Source organism: Myotis daubentonii, chromosome 11 (assembly GCF_963259705.1).
Source record: "Myotis daubentonii chromosome 11, mMyoDau2.1, whole genome shotgun sequence".
Classification (NCBI taxonomy): domain Eukaryota; kingdom Metazoa; phylum Chordata; class Mammalia; order Chiroptera; family Vespertilionidae; genus Myotis; species Myotis daubentonii.
In genome coordinates, this window is record NC_081850.1 from 24,814,124 (window position 1) to 24,835,617 (window position 21,494).

A 21,494-nucleotide genomic window follows, 5' to 3' on the forward strand; every position below is an offset into this window, starting at 1 on the left:
CAGTTTAATTTCACCCTGTTGCACTGATTAATGATGGCTTGGAGATTAAACACTTACCTGTGCTATGTTTCGGAATTGTCCAATCACAAGAAAGATTTACTTTCTCCCTCCCCACCCCCCTTTTCCAGGAATGAGGTTGATGTATGTGCACGATGATTCAGAGAACCTTGCTGATGACTTTACAATCCAGTTGTCAGATGGGAAACATAAGATACTTAAGACCATTTCAGTAGAGGTCACCCCAGTCAATGATGAGAAACCCACGCTGAACAAGTAAGCTACCTGAAGAGACTCCCCTTCAGATTCTCTATAAAATTCTGATCTGGAAGGCTAGGTGTAAATGCAGCCTTACTCTGAGAGAAATAAGCCTTTTGTTGCTGCTGTCTGTCACAGTTTGTCCCACCTACCCAGGCACCTATAACTTATGTGCAAATGTTAGTTAATGTAACTACTTCTTAACAATTCTCGAATGAGCCCTCTAATTATTTGGTTTTTCTCTAAAAGTTCTACTTAATTTTAAACAATTAAGAATGACTGAACATACAATATAAAATGATCAGTATATTAAATATTTGAACACATGCACCAAAGTGTAGTTAATATGTAGATTCAACTAAAATGTGATACTGTTAACTGCAGAAAGTCCTCACTGTGGATTTGGTTAAACCTTTAACTAAGAGTGGCTGAGGGAGATATACCAAAGCCACTTCTATCACTTGGTATTTCCTTGTCCACCAGTCCTCTACCATGCTCCATATGAATCAACATCCCTGGCCACCTGATGTAAAAATAATAGCTCTTTAAACATTCTGGGTTGATATTATTAATTGCAGACTTTCTCAGGATCTCCCTCTGTAGTTGATCAGAGTGTGATCATAGGGTACAATCTTTATCAATTATATTTCTACTAGAGGCCTGGTGCATGAGATTGAGATTTGTGCACTGGGGGAGGGGGGGTAATGGGGGGGGGCCCTCAGCCCGGCCTGTGCCCTCTCGCAGTCCAGGAGCCCTCAGGAGATGTCCAACTGACAGCTTAGGTTCGCTCCCTGGGGGGAGCGGGCCTAAGCAGGCAGTCAGACATCCTTAGTGCTGCTGCGGAGGTGGGAGAGGCTCCCAACACTGCCACTGCGCTTGCCAGCCATGAGCCTGGCTTCTGGGCTTCTGGCTAAGCGGCGCTCCCCCTGTGGGAATGCACTGGCCACCAGGGGACAGCTCCTGCATTGAGCGTCTTCCCCCTGGTGATCAGTGTGCGTCATAGCAACTGGTCTTCTACCGTTTGGTCGATTTGCATATTACCCTTTTATTATATAGGATAGCTCCAGCCATTTCTCTTATTATTGGCAACTGTACAAAAGTGGACAAGTTTAGACGTTAGTTTTCCAGTGATCCCTTTGACCAACTTCATCTCTATAGTCAATGGTGCAGTGAGAAGCTGAGTAGACAGTCCAAGTTTTTATCAGTAAGTGAACAACTTTCTGAAAGTGTGTAAACTCCCAGAGTCTCCTCCACTTTGCAGAAAAGAGGGCCTCAGACAAGTCCTGCCAACTTTCCTGCTATTATCTTAGGGGCCACCAGCAAGGCCCTTGAAAAGCATTGTGGGAAATACTGGTGACAGTATTTTGGAGGGTTGCATCTCAGACGTCAGTTTGACTAAGAGCACCCAACAGAAATTTCTTCTCTAGCTAGAGTGTTGGATTGGTATCACTTGATATTATTTATAAAAAAGAAAATATGAAGGATATTGCAGTATTATGAAACCTCCTTTCTGAAAGAGGTGGAAACTGGTGTTTCTTAAGTGCTTATTATGTGATAGTGTGTTTGGTTCTTTCACATATATTATGTCCTTAAAAACACCAAAATTGGGGGAAGTAGATATTATTGTCCATATTAAGAAAATCAAGACCAGACAGGTAAAATTAATAAGACACTCAATTCTATCTAACTATTTCTTGCTACGGTCTTGCTATTAAACTTCCTGGGATAGCTTCACCTACAGAATCACCAAATCTCTTCTGACCCTTCTTTGAAATCCCTCCTTTCTCTTTCCTTTCTTCTTTCCTTCTGTCCTGTGGTGAGGAAGTTGTATTCCCACTTCTCTTCCTTCCATCTGTGTCCTTGGGTATATCACCTCTTGCCTCCTCCCAGAATGCACTCCATAATATTTTTTCTTCTGCATTTCCAATATCTCTCTTTTTATTCCTCTTCTAACACAACATAGGGATAGAGTTAGTGGTTGAGCAAGCAAATCCTGGAGCCAGATTGCCTTGGTTCAGTCACTTACTGGTGGTGTGACCTTGAATATGACCTTGAACATGTTACTTAACCTCTCTCTACCTCTTTGTCAACCTCCTTGTAAATGGGGATAATAACATACCCTATTTACAGGGTTGTTGCAAGGATTAAATCAGGGGTGGGGAACCTGTGGCCCGTGGGCCATATAAGTACTGTAAAATCATTTGGTCTGTTCCTGACAAGGCATTAGGGGTGAGTTAATTAAATGTTGGACCAAATATAGGAGGCTAATTTTTAAGTTGATAGTTTTATATGGCCCGTGAATGATGTTATAAATATCCAAATGGCCTTTGACAGAAAAAAATGTTCCCCACCCCTGGATTAAGTGAATTAAACTATGTAAAACTGCTTGAAAAAATGAGCTAGTACATAGTGAGAGCTCATAAGTGTTAGTTATTATTATTACAAGCAGGTATCCTCATTCTGAAACTACAAAGATGACCCATTTCTCATTTATTTCAAACTTGGGGGGCAGGAAGATATTAACCAAAAAACTTGTTTGCATATATGCATAACCCATGGACACAGACAATAGTGTGAAGGCCTGGGGCAGGGGACAGGTAAAGGCTAGAAGGGCTCAATGGGAAAAAAAGGGACATATAATACTTTTAACAATAGAGATAAAAATAAAAGAAAGAATAGATCATGTTCACTTCCTCCATTTCTGCCCACTGTCTCCATCCTCAACCGCTTTATTAAAGCTGCTCCCTTGATTCCTACCAAATGTATTGGCTCTTCTCATCTTACTGGACCTGTTAGGCTATTTGACACCAAGTTTTTGACATTCCTTGTGGATGCTGCAGTAGACACTGTTGGTTGCCTGGGCCACATCCCCACAGCCCACCTCTGACTGCGGCTGTGGCTGTGCTGGAACATGCTGTGCACACTGTCAGCGCCCACCCCTTGTGCCACACTGTGCTGCTCCCTTCTCTGCCTCAGAGCTTCTCTGCAGCAGCAGTGGCCCATCCAGCTGGTGTTCAGGCACAGGGAAGCACTCGGGACAGCCTTTGACATGTGGGAGACTGGATAGATAAAGATCCCAGCCTCCTAGCCTGCAAAGCACAATTTAAGGCATATTTCACATGTTTCTTCAAAGGATCCCAGCAGCACTCAGCCCCGCAGCAGTAAAAACACCCTTTGTTGCTGCTTCCTCCTTCCTTCTCTCCCTCCTCACTCTATCTCCTATTCCTGAAAGTACTTCCCAAGGAAATTACCTGCAAAGTTCTTGTCCTGGGGTCTCTTTCAGTGTAATTCAGACTATGACACACTTTCCTCTCTACTTCTCCGTGAAGAGAACACTAGCTATGTGACAGACACCGTAGTAAATCCTTTCACAGATATTACCATGGAGACGGAGAGGAACGTAGAGGGCCACCAATTACCCAAATATCACCAAACTCCTAGTGGCAGATCATAAACCGTTATCAAAGGACCCCCGTGGGTGTCTAATCTCTGTAAGTTTCTATCTGTAAAATTAGAGCAATCATACCTGAACCACTTACTTCATGGAGCTGATGTTGTATGAAAAACAATATTAGAAACAAAATAATTTTATAAAATAAGTTACAACATAAACTTGTAAAGTTCTACGTGTGTAAACAATTAGAAGTATGTAATTACCTCATAGCATATGCATTGTTGCTGACTGTCTTTTAGGACTTCTATGTGTAAAGGGAAATGAGAGGCTGTTGTATGAGACTGACTCATCATTTTCAGTCATTAGGATATTGAATATTACTTCCTCGTTGTTGAAGACTGGAAACTGTAATAGTCATTAGGAGTGTCCCCTGCTAAAGCAATACCTTCTATTTTCATATCAAGCCAGACACTTTCTTTTTACAGGAAGGCTGAAATTACCGTGGATATGGGCGAAACTCGTGTTATTTCTGGTGCTGTTCTTTCAGCCACAGATGGAGACACTCCCAGGGGGGAGATTTACTATCTATTTGACAGGCTTCCCCAAAACGGGCAACTTCAGCTTAAGGTTAGTGGCCTTTTTACCTTTATTTTTCAAAATAGCTATAGCTGATATAAACTTTCTCATTTCACAGGTTTCTACAACTGAATTTATTCTCTAATAGCCATATTTTCCCCAGAAGTAGAACATTTAATTTTCCTAGTTTGGGGATAACTCACACTATTCTAAATTTTCTTACTGAATTCAGGGTAAATTCAACCAATATTAAGGTTCTTCATTGCTCCCTCTTTACTGAGATTGTACCTAAATTTGGGGGAGGCAGAGCGAGTTGCTAGGGTAAAGCTAGTTGTCTAGTTTCTGCTGAGAATCTTTAAAGTATCTTCATTCCCACCAGATTTTTAAAAAATGTTTAAAATAAATTTTATTCTTTAGAGCAATTGTTGTGACTATCAATAAACTGACTTTAAAGTTTATATGGAGAGGGAAAATGCATAAGGAAAACAACATCAAAGGAGAACAAAATTGAAGGACTGATACTATCTGACCTTCACACTTGCTATAATGCTGCAGTAATCCAGACAGTGTGGGATTGGTGAAAGAACAGACAAATAGGTCAGTGAAACAGGATAGAGGTACCTCAAATACACACACACACACACACACACACACACACACACACACGCAGCCAACTGATCTTTGACAAAGGAGCAGAGTCAATACAATGGAGAAAAGATAGTTTTTAACAAGTGATTCAAACCGTGTGCCTGATGCCCAACACAAATTACAGATCAGACACTTGCAAAGGTCACTTGGGTAATCCATCAGTTGCTTATTTGAATGGTGGATTATGGCGGGCAACACCCACCACCATCCATCCCCAGTGTGATTATCTGACTGAATGCTTAACTTTTAATGCCATATAGACACTCCTCCATAGGCAGCAAGGATCATTCTGTGTGGAACAGCTTGATCGCCTTAGATTGTAGGTACTATAGAGAATCAAAGTGAAGAGCAATCACTGATTTAAATTGAGGTACAGCTGTGTCCTTAATTCATTTCAGAGAGTAATGAAGCAGAAATGCAGTGAGAGCTCACACATTTGGGTGGCTTGGGAACTGAAGTGTTTTTGGATACGCGGCAATCCAGATGGGTCCGGGTTCCCAGCATGGCGCCACGTAATTCTCTCCCAGCTCTTTAGGGCTTCTCCAAGACTCTCCAGAACCAGGGACCAGGCCTCCAGGCCTCCTGGAATGTCTCCAGGTTTTTGTTTTCTTGTTGACTTCCCTTAGTTTCACCACCTTGAATCTGACTCTCTTCCTCTTTGGTGGTTTGCAAATGACTTTGTCAAGTCAAAGCTCTGCATTCCAGAGTGCAAGTGGGGAACTAGATGGAGATAAGAGAGCAAAAGATATCATTTTCTGTACGTACTTTCTGAGAAAAGATTACAAAGGAAAAGGTTAAATACAATTGTAGGCTGTCCAGTTTAAACCCTGAAAGAGAATCTGTTTTTAGTAATTAAATTTGCAAACAGATCTTAGGATGGAAACAGTGAGCTTAATTATTACAATGTAATTAATTTTTACCCTGTGAGCACTGGAACAGAACATAGCTGTGTACAAATATCAGTTGGGAAAACATATTAAAAAGAGGACACTTTACCAAAAGAATGGCAAAAAGAGAAGTGGTGAAACAGTGAGAGGAGAGGAGGACAAAGCAGTTTTGCAGGAACTGGGAATCTGATGAATTAATGTGTCAAGAAAAAAAAAAAGAGTGATTTAAATTTCTGTTTTAGTCTCTTAAACCAGACAGGAAAAGTGCAAGATAATATCATAAAGTAAATTTTTAAGATAGTACTTTTCTTGAATTATGTCAAGTGACTTTTATGGCTTATTCTTGGGGAAAGCTATGTGTTTTGAGGGAATTATTAATCACATACAGATTTATTATTATAATACTTTCTAATACTCTCGGTTGTCAACTCCCCCTAGCATAAGAGCCTCTTTTAATTGAATATACCACATTTTATGAACTGAATTCTGTACAGAATATATGCATAACTAATGTTGACTTGTTTTAAAACAATTCTGATATTTGCAGTTAAATGTTTTTGCTGACTCAGGGTATAAATGCAGATAGTAAGAGAGAGCTTGATAATTTTCCTTTGGCTTTAGCAAGGCTGTAAAATGTATAACAAATAAGTACATCCATTCTATTTTTGTTTTAGCTTCTTCACCCATATAACAAACCAGTTTGATCATATAGTTTTTATTAGTTGTACAATGATATGAACTAAAGAAATAGAAAACCCCAGGTGAAACACATTTAATATTTAAAGGATCAATTCCAGTAGCTCAATTACCCACCTGCTCTCATTAATTGGAATATTTAATCAGCTCTGATTGCTTATGATAAATACCTCGCAAGTAGCATTGCTGTTGAATTGCCACAAAAACCCCCACAACTGTGTGAAAACCCTTTGGCTGACATTATTCTCCCCGCCCCCCCCCCCCCCCCCCCCTGCGCCGAAGTCTTAAATTGTTTTAGTATATCTGTATGAAAGGAAAAACAAAGGTAAATGGTAAAAAAATTGAACTGGAGTTTCTCTGAACTATCATTTATACTGGAGGTTTTCAGGGAATATAGAAAATGTTCACTAACACAGCTTGGAGATAGAAAGCATGGGCAGCTGACTAATGCTGGCACCTTTCAGACAGGGAGGGACTGGGTCCCTCTCCACCCCGGCATGAAATGCACTCAGGAGGAAGTGGACCTGAACTCACTGAGATACACACACACCGGGGCGATGGATTCCCCAAACCAAGACAGCTTCACCTTCTACCTCTGGGATGGCGACAACAGGTCACCTGCATTTGACTGTCAGATCACCATCAACGATATGGGAAAAGGTAAAAGCATTTCTACCCAGGTTTACTGGGATCAAGTTTTATAACCAGAAATGAGCTGTTGTAAGCACTCCAAGTTTTCCCTCTCTCCCTCCTTCCTTTCCTTCCCTTCTTTCTTTTCTTTTCCTTTTATTCTTTACATCTGAAATTCCATCATTTATGATTCAATCCTTTGGCCCCTCACTTACTTTGCCTGAGATTTCTGAGGTTCATGACAGTAGCCAATATGTTTGTTATTTTTTAGTATTTACAAAAAGCCTATTGGCTATCCAGACTCATCCACAACATGGCTGCATACCCTACTTTAATGACCAGGGTGTTTTGCTTTAAGGAAAAAATTGGTAAATCAGTGTGTTTTATCATCAGAAAGTGAATTATTACTTGAACATGAACTTCAAAGGAAGGGAGAGAATGAACAAGGGAGAGTAAGCCCTTGAAACCCAATGTCACTACCCCATACTTCTGCTTAGAGATTAGTGAGCAGGGTAAGGACCATATTTCATTCATATGTATATAGTCTAGGATCTATATATTGCCAGGACCAAGCATAGTCTTAGAACCTCAATACATGCTTGATTGACTGAATACTTCCTTTTTATTTATTTTTTAACTAGTGGCCCAGTGCACGGATTCTATTGCACATTGAAAGAGAATCTGGTGCAGATGAACCAGATTTGGGGCTGACAGGGCCCAAGCAACAACTTAACCCCTTGGTCGGCAAACTGTGGCTCGTGAGCCACATGCGGCTCTTTGGTCCCTTGAGTGTGGCTCTTCCTAAGCCTTAGGAGTACCCTAATTAAGTTAATAAGAATGTACCTACCTATATAGTTTAAGTTTTAAAAATTTGGCTCTCAAAAGAAATTTCAATCGTTGTACTTTTGATATTTGGCTCTGTGACTAATGAGTTTGCTGACCACTGATCTAACCTACCAGTTGAAGCATCTTCCCCCTAGTGGTCATTGTGCATCATAGCTACCGTTCAAATGGTTGAATGATCACTTAGGCTTTTATATAGATTTTTATTTTTTATTTTTTTTGCCTTGGCTGTCAAGAACCCCAGAGCTAAATCAGATGCTTAAGTGCAATAAAAATCTTACTTCATGTGCATGGTAAAATTACAGTTCTCCTGAATCTTTTAAAACAAAATTTAAGTTAGTTTGATTGATTGTGAGATGTTTATTTTGAGCTGTATAGTAATATATTTTATTTATTGGTTTCTCAGTTGTAAAAATGTATATTCCATCAAGATGTCTAATAAGTGACTCTCAGATAAGCTGGATGTTTCTCTCTGCAAAAATAAGACTTGTTCATCATAAATATACAAGTGATATATCAGGGCAGACAACTGATGTGTTAGGACAGACATCTTCTCAGTGCCTTTGCACCATACATTCCTGGGGAGCGGGGTGGGAGGAGGAGGGCTATGTTCCACACAGACATCTGGGGACTCTTTCTAGCTAGGATTCTTCATCTCTGAAGGCCTTGGAGTCACTCCAAAAGTGAGATACGGAGGAAAATGAGAGGATTTCTTGGGTGAGGCTTGGAGACAGGTACCTGTCTTCTTATATCCCAGTGGCTGAATTGCAATTACTTTCTAGGCTAAGGGGAGGCTGAGCAATAGAAACTAGTTGCCTGTCCCAAAAGAAAAGGAAACCAGTCTGCCTCAGCTGGCATGTGGTTATTTCCTAAAAGGACTTGTGAATACATTAAGCTGTTAACATTGTCAGAGGTTCCGAATTTATTCTCTTTGTTTCTTTTTTTAAAAAAATATATTTTTGTTGATTTCAGAGAGGACGGGAGAGGGAGATAGAGAGATAGAAACATCAATGATGAGAGAGAATCATTGATCAGTTGCCTCCTGCTCGGGCAATGCCCACAACCCAGGCATGTGCCCCAACTGGAAATTGAACCATGACCTCCTGGCTCATAGGTTGATATTCATAGGTTCATCTCTCTTTGAAACTACGCTGAATTGTTAGACTAAATCATAACCCTAATATTGAGCACTTGGGTTCATTTCATTTGGGAGCTATTATATAAATAACAGGCCCTCCAGGTGTGCGTGTCTTCTGATTTGCACAGTGGCCAAAATTATGTCCAAAAATGTCTCCAGATATTGCCAAATGTCCCCCGGGGGACAGAATCACCCCTCATGAGAAGCACTGGGCAAAAGTTATATCTGCTTGCTGTTTTATTTTTACTTCTTAGTTCCTCATGGGACAGAATATATTTTAAAAGTTTTATTGACATTTATCTATTTAAAATTAGAATTGGTTTGACATTTACTTCACTCACATTTCCTTTTGGCTATTCACCCATTTAGTGTTGAAGTATAAGAAATCCCTATATATTGAAGAGAGGAAACAAAATAATATAGAGTTTTAGTTTGTGTTCTTGAGTCAGATGGCTTGAGTAGAGACTTTAGCTCTACCTTTTATTAATTGTGTAATAATTAATGAGTTAGCATTTCTATACCTTAGTATCCTCCTCATTTATAACCTGGGAAATATGGCAGTACACCATCTTATAGCATTGGTGTGACGATGTCAGAGTCCCGAGGCCTGTGCCTGGCACAGAGTGGAAGCTCTTTATTTTAGGTATGATCATATATTTAAATGAATAAAATTGGATTATAATCCTTAATTTGTGGAACTCTGTATCACTGTCCATGTGTGACCCACTCTGCTTCACTCATTCATTCATATATTCTTCTAAAAATACATAATAAACATCTATGCAACCACCATTCAACTCAGTCCCTGAACAGTATGAACAGTAACCACCATCTACCTCTTCCCATCCTCCATCCTGACTTTTGTGCTCATTTTTTTCTCACTGTTGTTTATAGTTTTCTGGGACTTGCTCACGAAACTAATAAATGTTAGTAAGCTGCATCTCTCTGTGTGATTGCAGGGAGCTGTCGTTCATCCATTTTGCTATTGTGTAAGATTCGGTTGTATGAATAGACCACAGTTTGTTTATATGATATTCACTTTTTAAAAAGGCATTTGGGTTGTTGCCAGCGTTTTCAATTAGAAGCAGTGCTGCGGTGACCTTTCCGGTCCGGGCCTCCGGGGTGCTTCTCTCCAGTGCACAGCTGGAGTGGAATCTCGGGGTCAAGGCGTACGTGATATTCAACTCTTTACAAATTAATGCCCAACTGTGTACCAATGTGTTCTACCAGAATGACAGGAAAGATGATCTTGATCTACATCCTTTTCAACACTTCACGTCATCAGACTTCCACATTTTTCTAATCAGTCGATTAGGAGATGGCAATTTATTGTGATCTTGATTTGTATTTCGATTATTGATATTGAGCATCTATTTGTACTTTTATTGGCCATATGTGTTTCCTCTTCTGTGTAATATCTACTCATAGCTTTTGCCTAATTCTTTCATTAATCATAGTTACAGAAACCTTTCTACCTCATGTTAGTTTTGATTTCTGCACAGTTTGGCCTTTGTTTTTTTGTGGGTGTTTTTTTTTTTGACCTTGGACATTTTTTCTTTTTAAATTTGGGTTCTTGACCACAACCTCTTCTGCCCTGTAGGTGATATTGTCATCCTGGCAAAGCCACTTGTGGTGCCGCAAGGTGACAGAGGTTTCCTGACGACCAGCACTCTCCTGGCTGTGGATGGAACAGACAAGCCTGAGGAACTGCTCTACGTCATCACCTCCCCACCGCGATATGGCCGGGTGGAATATGTCCACTACCCTGGGGTCCCCATTATGACTTTCAGCCAAATGGACATAGCAGGACAGGCAGTCTGCTACGTACATAAGAGGAAGGCACCCGTCCACAGTGACACATTCAGGTGAGCCCCTAACTGTTTCAGAATTCCTTCCCTGGCCCAGCTGGCCTGACTCAGTGGTTGAGCGTTAACATATGAACCAGGAGGTCAAAGTTCAATTCCCGGTCAGGGCACATGCTTGGGTTGCAGGTTCGATCCCCAGTGTGGGTTGTGCAGGAGGCAGCTGATCAATGATTCTCTCTTCATTGATGTTTCTCTCTCTCCCTCTCCTTTCCTCTCTGAAATCAATAAAAATATATTTTAAAAAAAGAACCCCTTCCCTGAATTAATGCTTAGAAAGATGAAAGGAAGGGAAAATGAATCCTTTTCCAGCTCTGGTATATCTGTGCTCTTCTACTACCTAGTTGTATACAGGTGAAGGTGCACAATTAAAATGACAGCAGCAAGGCAAGAAATGAGGGCTTGTTTAAAAATAAACACATAAGCAGATTTCAATGCAAGCTGTTCTATGAGGAGGAATGTAGAGACATGAGGATGCCTTCTAAAGGGAGACATAGAAAAGGAACTTACCACTTTTTTGAGGATTTTTTCTATATGAGGGAAAGGTATTTACTAGTAAACATTTGGCATAAGCAGATACTGCCTGTGACACAATGTGTTTGGGTAACTATATCATAAATCATATTGTCATACAGTGGATCATATTTCCCCATAGAAACAATGTTATGATGGGGGGCTGTGCACCTGTTCAAGGATTGTGCATCAAATAAATCATTGGGATGAAAAACAATCTGGTGGAAAGGCAAGGAAACAACATTAGTGAAAGTCTACCTTCATTTAAAATACTGAAATCTGTTTCCAGTCACTTAAAGCAGGAGAAACTCTAGAGGGCCCGTCATCTGGCTGTTCTCAGAGCTGGCAAAGTCAGCGTCCTTGAGAGAAATGCAGGTCTTCAGGGCTAGGATAAGAACCAGGAAATCCTGGGCTAGCCTTTGGGGGAATCATGGTACATATCCAACCCTGAGTTTTACCAATTAAGAAGGAGGCCCCGAGAGCATTGGTTCATCTGTCATACCTGCAGGGACTCTGAATAACTTTCACCATGTCAGACAGAATACAACATTCAAAGGAGTGTCATCCAACAACATAAATGCAGCATACTCCTGTATTACTCAATGGTTCCCCATAAATTGTAACGTGTACCAGGACACCCAGGTTTAAATACCACACTCTGTCATACATTTTTATCCATCTAAATTCAATAGTTTTGCTGTGATAACCACAATTTAAATGTCGGTCAAAATGATTTTTGCTTGCTTTTTTTAGAATTAAGAATCAAGGTTTGGATAGTTTAATAGTTAAACAGAAAAATCCAAGGAACTTTGAACGAATACCTTTTTTTTTTTTATCTCTTGACAAATGTCCTTAACAAGTAGATAATCATTTGATTAGTCAATATCTTCATAACCAATTCAGTGCTTGAATGTTGCTAGTCATCAACTAAATAAAACAGGACATGTAGGGATTCCTTTTTACACTGGTTCTTTTGCTCAAGAAGTGATGCCGTATAATTGTTGAGGCACAGGCTTAAGGTGAATTGCTGCCTCCATTACTCAGTCCATTTACTTGCACTTACTGCCTCCCCTGGCCCTGATCAAGCCACACTTCTCCCTGTGCTCCTGTTTCCTCTTTTGTGAAAAGGAATGATGTTCAGCGTACCTGCCTCCGGGTTGTTGGAAGGTTTCAATGAGCTTATACATATAAAGTACTTAAAATAGTATGTGTCACTTGGCTGGTGTGGGTCAGTGGTTCAGCATTGATTAGTAAACCAGGAGGTCATGGTTCGATTCCCGGTCAGGGCATATGCCCCAGTTATGGGTTCGATCCCCAGTATAGGGCATGCAGGAGGCAGCCAATCAATGATTCTTTCTCATCATTGATGTTTCTCTCTCTCTCTCTCTCTCTCTCTCTCTCTCTCTCTCTCTCTCTCTTTCTCTTTCTCTCTCTCTTTCTCCTTTCCTCTCTGAAATCAATAAAAATATATATTAAAAAATCAAAACAATATGTGGCACATAAGAAGAACAAAATAAGTACTAGCTGCTATTATTACTACTGTTACCATTTTTTATTATATCCTTTCCTGGCACCTTTTCCCCTCCTATCTTTACAACACCAAACATAATATTAAGTGAGGAAAGAAGTTACATTGTCCTTTTCACCCCATTAACTACTGGACAGTGGTGCTTCTTGGTTTAATCCATGCATATTAGATTCAGGGCTTTTAATTTTTTGCTTGTTTCTAGAACCTTTTGCTCTCCTCTATTCCCATTCCTCCCCGTCAGTACCCACCAGAGAGTCTATGGAAGACATCACTAACTTTATTGGAGAAGCCAGTAATCCTGCTGAAGAATCCAATGAATAAATGAATATTAGGTATTATCAGATGGTGGTGATGAACTAAGAATGGAAAACAAAATCTCCACATTTGGTGATACTTAAAAACTTACCTGATTCACAGCCATAGAAAGCCTTACTAGAGGGCACTTTAGAAATCATTTATCCCAAGAATCTCTAAATTTCTAGATCCTCAAGATCTAGAAATTACCCGGGAGATTCATAAAATCCCAATTCTTGGGCCTCCGTGCAGAGCAGGCTTTGGTAAGTCCTGTGTGAGGAATCTGTGTGAGACGGATGCAGTGAGGACCAGCCATCCCTGGCCTGGCCCAGTCCCTTGTTCTAAGTGCGTTCTGAAGAGCTTTGGGGATATCCAGAAGACACCTCAGGGTTCCCAGAGACGGAGAATCAAGGGGCTGAATTGGCGGGGCCCTGGGCCCTCACCCCAACTTACTAATAGAGCTTTGTTTTGTTTTGTTAGAGCTTTGGGGGCCACACTGGACTTCTTCTGGAGCAAGGTTTTCTTTTAGCAAAAATACAGTGGCCCTGTGGCCCAAAGTGAGTGATAAAAAGATGCAACATGAGTCAGGACGGCCCAGGCGGCAGGGAATCAAGAGGGAGAAACCACTCCCTTACTATTCCCTTCAGTGTTCTTTGTGCTTCGGATGGTTGCCAGAAGGACATCTCAGGCCCGTGCTCATATGTCCTGAACAGCTTTTCAATATTGACTGTTTTCCCTTTTTAACTGAGAGTACAAGCCGCAGGCTCCAAGCCATCGGACAACAATAGCTAGCTAGAATTAAAAACATTATTTTCTTATATGTATTTTGTAGTATTTATGGTGGTTTTTAGTAGTTAAAAGGTTTCCTTTTAAGTACATTGATTGAAGTAAAAAACGTGAGTTGATATGAAGCAAAGTATTAAGTAATAAGAGTACAGGTAATACAGGAAAATGGCCAAAATTATGAAGGTGATCTTTGAATGACTCAAGAGTAGGCAGCAGGTCTATAGGGAGAAAATCAACAACAGAGGTTGAACGCATTGATTGAGTCCAATCCTTTCATTGACACATGGCAACGATAGCACTGCTTTACACCCGCGTGCATCGGGCACTGTGCTACACCCTTTTCCGTATATCATTCCCTCCACCTCCACCTCGAGAGAGACGGTTTGTATCCATTTTATGCCTGAGAAAACTGAGGGTCCCACAGGCAAAGAAACCACCTCAACTGAAATACCAGAATCAGAGCTGCATTTGGGCTGAGACCTCCTTTCGGAGAGTTCTTCCCATGAGACCTCACTGCACCAATAACTGGTGGAGACGCTTCACTCTCGGGAAGGAACCTCCCTCACTGTGTCGTTCTGAGGTTTGAGGTTGGGCCAGCACGTTTGCATATTTATAACGGAAGAGCCTAGCATCTGCCCCAGACCCTCGTTTTAATCTTGTCATTCCCTAACCCAATCAGGGGCGGCTGTGCTGTTTGTCAGGTGGCGCTGAACCAAAGCCGAAAGCCTGTTTTAATGAAAGTGTGATTGTGGTGCTTTTTAAAAATTAAATATATGCAACCAATCTAATCACCTAAATTTATGTTGCTTGCTGTTAAATCTGGCAAGAAATTTGGCTTGGGTCGGAGAGATAAATTCTGTGGTAGAGGATCCCCCGCCCCCTTCTCTGTTTAATGTAAGGTATGGCAGCATTAATTAAACGGGGAAAGGGGGCGTTTAATGATCAGATTTTACCTTCTGCAGAAATATTTTGTGAATCATAAATTTCCCCCGCATTGTTTGGTGCTGCTGGCCTGGAAGAAAGATCTGGCAGCACATTCTAGGACAGATGACACCAAGTGATTAGCAAGCTGACTTCAGCTGCTGGCAGCCGAGCACGAAAAGAACATGCTAATGTCCTCCATTTTGACATGCCGGCTGGACTCCCCCCCCCCCCCCCAAGGAACTGGCTCTATTTATGATTCCATTTTTATCCTTTAAATGCCATGACAGATGGCAGATTCTTCAGCCAACTCTATTGCCAGGAAATGCAGAAAGCCTGAAAGCACCATGGTGATGGTGAAATCAGACCAGGCAGGCACCAGGACAAATCGGAGAGTCATCCCCCAGATTTCAGGAGAACAATGGTCATCTTGGCTGCGCCTCTTCTCGGGGAAGTGTGATCAAGGAAACGAAACAAAACAGACCCACGGAAGGAGCTGCTACCTGCTACCACCAGCTTCCGAGTCTGGGAATGGGTGCCATCACAGCCATGGCATCGCTGTTTGGCAACTTGAGGCTGTATTTGGAGGGTTTCTTTTGGGGGGGGGGAGCGGCGGCAGGAGGGGGACATTTGGAAGGTCATCTGGTTAACCTTCGCAGACGTGAACAGCGCTGCCCTCCTTGCACTCGAAGGTCCTGCTAGGCTCACTTTGACGGCTCACCCTGCCTCTGCCCCCGGCAGTGTTTCCCTGCCTGTGCATAGTCTGCACTGTCACTTGTGAAAGTGAATGATGGGTTTGAGCCAGTCATGTTTAGAAACTGCATCCCTTTCACCACTGGCTGATTAGCTTTAGGTCAGTGCAGACAGCTGCCTGGCTGTCCCCGCTGGGAGCACTGGCCTCGGTAAACATATTTCTTTCTCTTCTGTGGTCCCTGCTCTGCTTGCCCTCTCTCCCATCTGTCTGATGTCAGGCGGCCGAGTTCCAAGGCGGGCAGACCTCTGTGATCAGGCAGGGAGGCGTTTGAGACGGACAGCTTGGATCCTAAGGCAGCAGCAGCATCCTCACACAGGTCGCAGGCTCATAGGTCAATGCAGCCACCTTGAGACTGAGCCCTGTGGACCCGGTTGGTCAGGCGTTGTCGGGGTGAGTTCAGTCTCCAGAGAGAAAAAACAGAGTCAGAAACTCACATTGGCAGCCTTTGGTCGAGCCCCTGGCAATGCCCGGAGCTCCCACCCAACCTCCTGGCTCCTGAACCCGCCTCCCACCTGCCCTCCCCTCCCTTCTGGGAGAGTTGACGTGCTTTAACGGGGCACCAAGTCTTTAATTCCACAATTAATGCTAATACCAAAAACATGTGGCCCTGGGCTGAAATTTGTGCTAAACCGTAAATGGCTGGTTGAAAATTCTCCGTAAGAGCACATTTTGATAGAGGGATCTGGTAGGGAAGAGAGGGCCACTTTATTTGTGGAAGAGGGTCCGTGGGGAGGCATGAAAGGAGTTTCTGGGTGGGGTAAGTGGGAAAAGAGGAAATTGGAAGTGTTGAGGGAACACCTAGCCGCCTCCTCGTTTTGCCTCTGGTCAGATGACAGGCTCCAGGGAGGACACGAGAAAAACAGGAAAACAACAGAGTAAAGGCATCACCCCGCGGAAAGCTGTCCCTGAGAAGTAGACCATGATTTTTATACCTAAAAATGCACATCTCTTGACCTTTGACACTGTCAAGGCGACTAATAAGTAAAAAGTTGAACACATATTTTTGTGGTGTGCTTCTATTTTCTTTTTTAAAAAACACTAATTTTGTTAACACTTCATGATTCAGCAGTGAACTTACCCTATTTGCTTAGAATACATTGATTTAAAAGTTCAGTTTGAGGAAAGGAAAGCCGATGGTTTTGTTTTAAGGCAACAAGGTGAATTTTGTTCAATCTATAATTCTAAAGTTAATGTGATACCCGTATTCAAACTATAATGCTGTGGAGGAAAAACACACACACACACACACAGAGCAGGTTCTTAACAAGTCTAGGTATGTGAAATGTTGAGATTTGCTGTATTTGTTATATTTCTCTTAGCATTTTAAACTCTTTGGACATAGATTCCATTTTCTACCATTATATTTTCCTTGTAGGCAGAATCATCAACTAGATTATTAAAAAGCTCAAACATTTTAGCTCAGCCTTCAAAGCAAAATCTGAGTCAGCCAAACTCATCTCCTTTATTTTGTGTCCAGCTGCTCTTCTCCCTCAGTCCTTTGCCTCGGGCCAGCTGCTCCACTGCTTGTGCCCACACAACCTGGTTCCAGGGTCCTTCATGTTCAAAAGCAAGCCAACAACCCTCAAACCTTGAAGGACAAGACTCATTTTTGCAAAGACTAAAGAACTTGTTAGTCAAATTTGTCAGATTCATAAAATAAATATAAACCCCATTTCTTCTCTGGTTAAAAAAAGAACCTCCAACATGGGGGGAAGTAGGAGAGAATAAGGGGGGATGAATAACAATGGAAGGAAACTTGACTTTGGGTGGTGACCACACAGTACAATATACAGATGAAGAATTGTAGAATTGTACACTTGAAACCTATATAATTTTATTAGCCACTATCACCTCAATAAATCCAATAAAAACAAATAAAATAAATAAACTTGACCAAAATAAATAAGTAAATATGACCCTCCATAAAGTTCTTCTATAATTTAAACTAATCTTGCTATATTCAGCTGAAATTATTTTTAGAGATTTTTACATTCATCTAAAAATGTAAGAGTGTGTCCACCATGAATATTTATAGCAACTATAGTACCTGGAGAAAAACTAATAGACACAACTCCATGATCATTTTGAAGTACATTTTGGGGGTCTATGGTGAATTTGTCAATTTCATTTTGAGAGTAGTGATTTCCTAACTTTGGAGTTTTAATAGTGCATTTTGTTTGCTGAATTGAATGACATTCTAAATTTTCCTTAAAATAAAAATCACACGTTGCAATTCTCTAAAGGTCATTTAAATTAGTTTTATTTTGAGATTGGCAGTGGTGGGTATAATGCGATTTAGTGATCAATAATAATCAGAAGCACATTGTGGTATCACAAACTCAAGATTGAGAGAGAGATTTTGCTTACCTTGAATTTACATCATTTCAGCTTTCTCTTTATAATTCTGCAGTGGTGCTCAGATGCACCACTCTTTCTCAGTGGATTGCTAAACTAGTATTTACTAATAACTCTGTAAGAGCAAAAGGTATGGGGTCCAGAGACCTGGGTTCTAGTCCCAGCTCTGTCTCCTATCTGCCTTATCATCTTTCTGCTGTAATTTTCTTTTCTTTAAAGCAGGAAAATCCTTGTCTACCATAACTCCCACATACCTTGTAAGGGGCAAATGTAGAAGCACAAGAAAAAGTAAGGGATTAGAGCATCACATGATATTTTAGAGCTGGATGGTACTTAGCTATCATTTGGTCAATCTTTCACTTTGCAGAAGAGAGGAAATGAGGCCCAGAAAGATAAGTTGGACATGATTACATGGCTCATTTATGTGACCTGTCCTTAAGAAATATACAAATACAGTGAATTAGCCAAATTCAGCCTACTCAGCTCTTGATCGGCCTCCAATTGTTAGTCTTAAAAGTTTAGCTTATTAAATTCCCACAAAAAAATACAATAATACCATTGAAAAAGTATAAATATATAAAATGAGTTCTCTGCAAGCTCATGCAATGGGTCTAATTAGATGTGACATTTCTATTTGGGGCAAAGAACCATATTTAGCCGGAGAAATATCACTGGCAGCATTTGCCTGCTCCATCACAAGAGTCTACCATTGATGTGTGTGAGGAAATACTTTTGGATGTGTAAGGGGCAATTTGTGTGTTACCTGGTGACTTATTTAATAGAATGGTGTCCTCTGAAAGACCTGCCCTTGATTTTTCATTTGAGTCCCAACACGACATATCCTTTAGTAAAGGTGTGTGTTGTTATCATTTCATTCCAGTAGATGGTGACACAAGAATCCATGCTGAAGGCTGCCTTGCCTCTCTTTGCCAGATTCATTGTCAGCAATGGACTGCAGACCAAGCATGGGGTGTTTGAGGTCATACTGGAAGCCGTGGACAGAGCCTTACCCGTGGTGACCAAGAACAAGGGGCTGAGACTGGCCGAAGGGGCCACGGGCCTGCTTTCCGCTGACCTCCTTCAGCTGACCGACCCTGACACTCCAGTGGAGAACCTTACCTTCCTTTTGGCCCGGCTCCCACAACATGGCCAGCTCTACCTGCGGGGCACAGTGCTGCTCCAACACAATTTCACTCAGCAGGACGTAGACAGCAGGAAGGTGGCCTACAGGCACTCGGGAGGGGGCTCCTGGACTGACTGCTTTACTTTTGTGGCCACAGATGGGACCAACCAAGGCTTTGTTGTGGATGGAAGAGTGTGGCAAGAACCTGTTTCATTCATCATCAAGGTAAGTACGAAAAATGCACAGTTCCTTGTCAGAGAGGTGTAGAAAGCAGCATCAAGGAAAACTATTTCCTTTTTCCTTCCTTCACTCATTCAAATAAAATGCATGCGTGTCTACAGATGCCTGGCACCAAGCAAGGCCCCAGGCTTCTTAATATGAACAAAGCAGAGGTGGTCCCTGCGTACGGGTAATGATTGACCTCGAGTCAGTGGTAGGTAATACAGAAAGGAAAAAAAAATACAGGCTTTGAAGTCAGACACACCTGGGTTGAGATTTCTGCTTTGCCATTTATTAGTTGTGTGACCTTGAGAGTGTTCTTGAACTCTTCCGATTCTACTTTTCCTTCTTTGAAAAAATATGCCTTACAGGATGATGGTGAGAATTAAATAAGATGAGGTATTCAAGGCACTAGCGTGTTGCCTGAGACATATTTGTTTCTCAGTATCTTGTAACTACTGTTACAATATTTAACGACACTATTATGATCATGCTTACTGATCCATGTCACCTACTGTAACTTTAATGGTTTTTAGCTGAACATATGAAAACTTACAAGGCCAGATCATAATTACACATGTAATAATGGTGAGGATAATATTTGCAGCAGCTGCAATTTTTGAACATTAACTGTGTCAGACTCACTTTACATATCTGAGATATGTTTTGTTCTCTCTATTGTACAGATGTTAAGAGGTTTAGAAGTTAAATAATTTGCTGAAACACATAAAAAGCTCAATTCTTCCTGACCCAACGTCGGGACCCTTTCTGGGTCCTGTCCTGCCACATTTGTGTTGACTGTGATGATGATTCTGGAGGGCATCATGTGTTTTTCTTTTTTTAGCCAAAACACATCAAATATGTCTGGCTCTCAAAGTCTTGAATCTGCTCTTCTTAGATGTAGTTCACCCTATTCCACACACTTCCAGCCACTACAAAAAAGAGATATCTGTCTCTTACTTCAGAGTACCTTCTGATTATGCAGAATAATTATAATTTCCCCTTGCTCTTTAGTCTCTGTACTAATCAGGATTCTCCAAAGAAACAGAACCAATAGGATATATCTATATCTATCTATCTATCTATCTATCTATCTATCTATCTATCTATCTATCATCTATCATCTATTTATCTATCTCTATATCTATCTATCTAATCTATCGAGAGATTTATTTTCAGGAATTGGCTCCACAATTGCAGGGACTGACACATCCAAAATCTGCAGGGCAGGCCAGCAGGATGGACATCCCAGCAGGAGCTGATGGTTCCTTGAGTGCAAAGGCAGTCCTGGGGGCAGACTTTCTTCCGCTTCAAGGGGCTTCAGTCTTTTCTCTTAAGGCCTTCAACTGATTGGATGAGGCCCACCCACTTTCTAGAGGGTAATTCGCCTTATTCAAGGTCTACTGATATAAATGTAATCACATCTAAACAATATCTCCACAGCAACATCTTGACAGGTGTTTGAACAAACAACTGGGCATCATTGCTCATCTGTGTTGACACATAAAATTAACTCACTGTCTCTAAGAGGGGATCTGAATAAAAAGGTGAAGAGTCATGATGACATACAGTGGGTGCTCTTCTCCTCCTCCCTTTTCTCCTCCTCCTCCTCTTCTTCCTCCTCCTCTAAAATGAACCATTATGGTAATAAGTCATTATGTTTTAGAGTCATTTCTTACACAGCCATAAATAACTGGTACATCTGCCCCATGAAAGCCTACCTTTCCTTTATCCTTCCTAAGTCCCAGCTACTTTCAGGGATTATTATTTTCTTCACAAAACCTCCTCTGAATATTCCAGGTCAAGCACTTTCATCTATTTTTGTGCAGAACCTTTCAATACATGACTTCTTAAAACAGTAATTATGTGACTTGTTTTATATTTTTTAATTTCTTTATATGTACTAACCATATCTTGTTATGTAACCCTTTATGAAGATAGCTTCTCTTTAAAAGCAACAACAATAATGTCCTATACGCCAATATTTTAAAATGCTTCGATTTATTCGGAGGCAGAAGACTTGCTTTTGAAGAATCTAGAGTTTTAATAAGACTTAAAATACCTTTTAGCAC

At 41.1% G+C, this 21,494-nt stretch overlaps 1 protein-coding gene across 1 annotated transcript in view; it reads left to right on the forward strand.

The window, feature by feature from the left end:
• The window catches only part of FREM1 (FRAS1 related extracellular matrix 1), a 125,527-nt gene that overhangs the window by 61,748 nt on the left and 42,285 nt on the right, over positions 1-21,494 (forward strand). Inside the window, exons 20-24 of the mRNA XM_059656635.1 lie at positions 129-273; positions 4,135-4,276; positions 6,921-7,116; positions 10,668-10,932; positions 19,014-19,428. Of these exons, the coding sequence (XP_059512618.1) occupies positions 129-273; positions 4,135-4,276; positions 6,921-7,116; positions 10,668-10,932; positions 19,014-19,428 (1,163 nt within the window). The remainder of the gene's footprint in view (positions 1-128; positions 274-4,134; positions 4,277-6,920; positions 7,117-10,667; positions 10,933-19,013; positions 19,429-21,494) is intronic.